Source organism: Meleagris gallopavo, unplaced genomic scaffold (assembly GCF_000146605.3).
Source record: "Meleagris gallopavo isolate NT-WF06-2002-E0010 breed Aviagen turkey brand Nicholas breeding stock unplaced genomic scaffold, Turkey_5.1 ChrUn_random_7180001957527, whole genome shotgun sequence".
Classification (NCBI taxonomy): domain Eukaryota; kingdom Metazoa; phylum Chordata; class Aves; order Galliformes; family Phasianidae; genus Meleagris; species Meleagris gallopavo.
This window is the reverse complement of record NW_011217682.1, coordinates 15,761-19,288: the sequence shown is the minus strand read 5'-3', so window position 1 is coordinate 19,288 and position 3,528 is coordinate 15,761. Positions and strand designations below refer to the sequence as shown.

Sequence of the window (3,528 nt, the reverse complement as noted above, 5' to 3'; positions counted from 1 at the left end):
CACGGAGCTCAGCTCGGGCCCTGCGCCGCTCCGCGCCATGAGCGCCTTCTGAGGTGGGGGGGGGAACGTTAGCAAACGGGGAGCGGGATTCTCCTCGTTCCCATCCCACGGCGCGGGGTGGGCCGAGAGATTGGGACCCCCGACCCAGAGCAGAGGATTTGTGCCTCAGGGCGCCGCTCTGCGCAGCTCCTCCCGCCCCAGAACCCCGCTTGGCCGCCAATGGCAGCCAACCCGACCCCTCCGCCCTCAGCCGAACTCTGGCTTCCTGCTGTGGGCCTCCCTGCACGTCCATCCGTACCGATATCTGCTGCTGCTTGGCGGGGAGCTGCACGGCCCTCCCTCAGCCAGACACCCTGGGGCGTTTTGGTGTGGTGAGGGCAGTTCCTCGGCTGTCCCTGTTTGGCAGCATGGCGGGTGGGGACTCCTTGTTGGTGCCTGGCCGTGCGAGTAACACCAAGTCTCTCATTTCTGTCATCTTTTTGCCTGTCCCCATTCTTCTTGCACAGGGTGAAGCCAGCGGGGATGGGAGCCTAATTCTGTCCCGACATCCCAAAATACAGGAGAGCTGCTTCCCAACCCCTGGCGGCACCGAGCCCACCGCCCCATGGCTGCTGCCGACCCCACGCTGCCACTGGAGGAGGTGGCTCTGCTGGAGCTGGGGAAGGCGGCCCTCCCCGACGAGGATCCTCCGGCCCCAGATGATCACCATGGGGATCCCGATGCCACTCTGCTGTGGGACCAGCGCCAGCACGGCGCACGGGGGCAGCCGGAAGCCACAGAGACCAAAAGGCGCTCGAGCCCCGAGGGGGCCCGTGATGACCCTGAAGAGGGAACTCCTGCCTGCCCCCCCCCTGAGGCTGATGGGGAGGAAGATCCCAGGCTTCCCGTGATGGCAGCACACGTCTTTGTGCCCATTGACCTCCACTGCATCGAGCAGACACCCGGGGAGCAGAAGAAGCAGCAGCCCACCCGCAGCCCCGGGAGGAGGGCAGAGGGGGCTGTGTTCCCCCCAGGGACGGACCCAAAAGCATCCTCCCAAAGCAGGCCCTCCTCCCCGCCAGCCCCTCGCGTTACCGGGGCCCGCTGGTCTTTGAGGGGCAAGCGGCCAAGCTGCCAGCCGAGGGGCCGCCGTGCCCCTGTGCCAGGGTCTGCAGCACCGCCACCCTCAAGGCTGTGGCCTCGGTGGTGGGGGCTCTGTTCCTCTGCCCCTGCCTCATTTATGGCGCCTACGTCTTCCTGCCCTTTGACGCGCCGCTCCTGCCCACCATCAGCACACGGCTGGTCTACACGCTGCGCTGCGCTGCCTTCGCCACCGTCCCCATCGTCCTGGGTGAGCTGCTGGGCCCGAGAGCTGCGGGGTGGGGGTCACCCCGGGGGGTGGCTGGCAGAGCCGGGGCTGAGCTCTTTGCAGCCGCCCTCCTCCCCCCCTGCTGTGTCTCACCAGCACACCTCTCTTCCCCCCCAGGGATGATCGTCAGCGGCATCTCACGCCTCTGCTCCTCAGCACTGGAGCCCTTTGGAAAGCTGCAGCGGGAGGTGGAGATCCATCGGACCTACGTCTCCCAGTCCGTCCACCTCTTCATCCTCTACTTCTTCAACATGGCCGTGCTGGCCACATACCTCCAGCAGGAGCTGCTCAAGCTCATCCCCCTCTTCACGGGGCTCTTTGCCATCTCCCGGTAAGCGGTTCCTTCCCCCCACCTCCAGCTCACAGGCAGCTGCTTGTTTTGTGCTGCTCCAGCAGCACCTCGCCGGGCCCACGCCGGGGAAGGGCTGCTCTGTCCTCGCCCATCCCGCTTCCCACAGCAGGCTCTCATTGGGCCCAGCACCCCGAGCAGGGTTGAGCCCCCGCCCCCCCGCAGGCTGACCTACTGGCTGTCCTACGCCTTCGGACGCTCCTTCCGCGCCTTCGGCTTCGCCATGACCTTCCTGCCCCTCCTGGCCATGCTGCTCTGGAACCTGTACAACATGTTTGTCCTGGAGCCTGAGAACCTCCTGGCCGTGGCGACAGCGAAGCCCGAGGAGAGCTCGCAGCAGAGCAGGGCCAGACTGCGGTACTGGGGCTGAGCGGGCGCGGGGCTGAGCCCTCCCTGCAGGGCCTGGGGGCGGGTGGGGGGCAGATCCCAGGGCTGCGCTTCTTCCGTGGGACTCCCAGCGCAGCTCACGTGAGGTGGGGAGCAGGAGGATCAGTGACTTCAGGATGAGGGGGCAGGGGTTGCCACACCTCCTCCTGGGACCAATAAAGCCTTTAGCTGACCGGCTCCGCGGCTGTTTTGGGGATGGGGGTTCGATTCTCCCGGCCCTCGGTGGTTGCACAGCCAACGTCACCCAGCGTCCCTCCTCCACTCCTTTCCTGCTGGCGGAGGTTCAGCACGGCCTCACAAACCGGTCTGCCGGGTGCCCCGCCCCGGGGAGCGGCACAACGGCCGCGCGTTTGGGGTTGCTGTGCTGGGACGAGTCGGCGTCCTGCCGCACCGGGGCACCTTGCAGCTCTGCGCTGAGCTCCTCCAGCTGGGCCGCCACGGCCGGCCCTCGCACAGCCCCGCTTCCACATCCCTCGCGTAAAGGCGCAGCCCCCAGCCCCGATCTGCCCCTCATCCCACGGGGAGGCACTGCAAGGAACGGCCCGGTGCAGTGCGGGTTTGGGCCGCACCAAAAGCCGCCCCAGAATTTCCACGGAGCAGCGCTGCCCCGGGAAACCGCTCTTAGAAATCCCTTTTATTTGGTCAAAGACGAGTCAGTGGTTGAGGACACGGAAGCGTGGCAGCTCTGCCACCAACCATCACTGCACGTGGAAGGGCAGCAGCTCCTGATGGCTCCAGTCTGACGGCTCCAGCAGGACAGTCCTGAGCCGACTCGTAGCAGCAGCCTTCAGTGGGGCCGGGCAGCACGAGGTGCCTCCCCACAGGAGGAGGAGGAGGAAGAGGAGGAGGACGGGGATCTCGCCGCCCCTCAGCCCCTGGCAGCGTGCATCAGAAAGAAAGGAAGCACCGCCCGCAGTGCAGTGCAGACAGAGCGCGCAGTGCAGAGCGCAGTGCAGCAGGCACAGCAGCACGGGGGGGCACTGCCCACCTTGCCCCGTGCCCCCCCAGAAGTGAAGAACGGCAGCAGCTGCGATCGCCGCCCGGGACCAGCGGCAGCGCTCAGTTGATGGGCTCGTACTCGCTGTAGCGTCTCCTCCGGGCGCAGAGCAGCACGGCGGCGCCCAGCAGCAGCAGCAGAAGCAGCGGGGTGCCCAGCGCTGTGGCCGCGATGGAGATGATGAGGGGAGAAAAAGTGTCCTCGGGTGGCGGCCCGAAGCCCAGCAGCGCAGACCTGCAGGAAGGAGCGGGACGCGTCAGCTGCACGGAGCTCTGCGTAGCGGCGTGGCGACAGGATAAGGGGGAAGGGTTTAAAACTGCGAGAGGGGAGGTCGAGAGTGGATGTCGGGAAGGAATTCTTCACTGTGAGGGCGGGGAGAGGCTGGGACGGGTCACCGGGGGGCTGTGGGCGTCCCCCCCCGGGCCGACGGGGCTCCGAGCAGCGCGG

The 3,528-nt window shown here is 67.1% G+C and overlaps 2 protein-coding genes across 2 annotated transcripts in view; one reads left to right on the top strand and one right to left on the bottom strand.

Moving 5' to 3' along the window:
* Nucleotides 1-488: 488 nt before the first annotated feature.
* TMEM79 (transmembrane protein 79) lies at nucleotides 489-1,683 on the top strand. Its single transcript, XM_031557779.1, is given in 3 exon segments — nucleotides 489-965; nucleotides 968-1,330; nucleotides 1,466-1,683. Coding segments are annotated over 3 exon segments (942 nt in total). The 5' UTR covers nucleotides 489-604.
* Nucleotides 1,684-2,699: 1,016 nt separating this feature from the next.
* Nucleotides 2,700-3,528, bottom strand: part of GLMP (glycosylated lysosomal membrane protein) — a 5,753-nt gene continuing 4,924 nt past the window's right edge. The window contains exon 6 of the mRNA XM_010728380.3: nucleotides 2,700-3,438. Coding sequence (XP_010726682.2) covers nucleotides 3,144-3,438 — 295 coding nt within the window. The 3' untranslated portion in view covers nucleotides 2,700-3,143. The remainder of the gene's footprint in view (nucleotides 3,439-3,528) is intronic.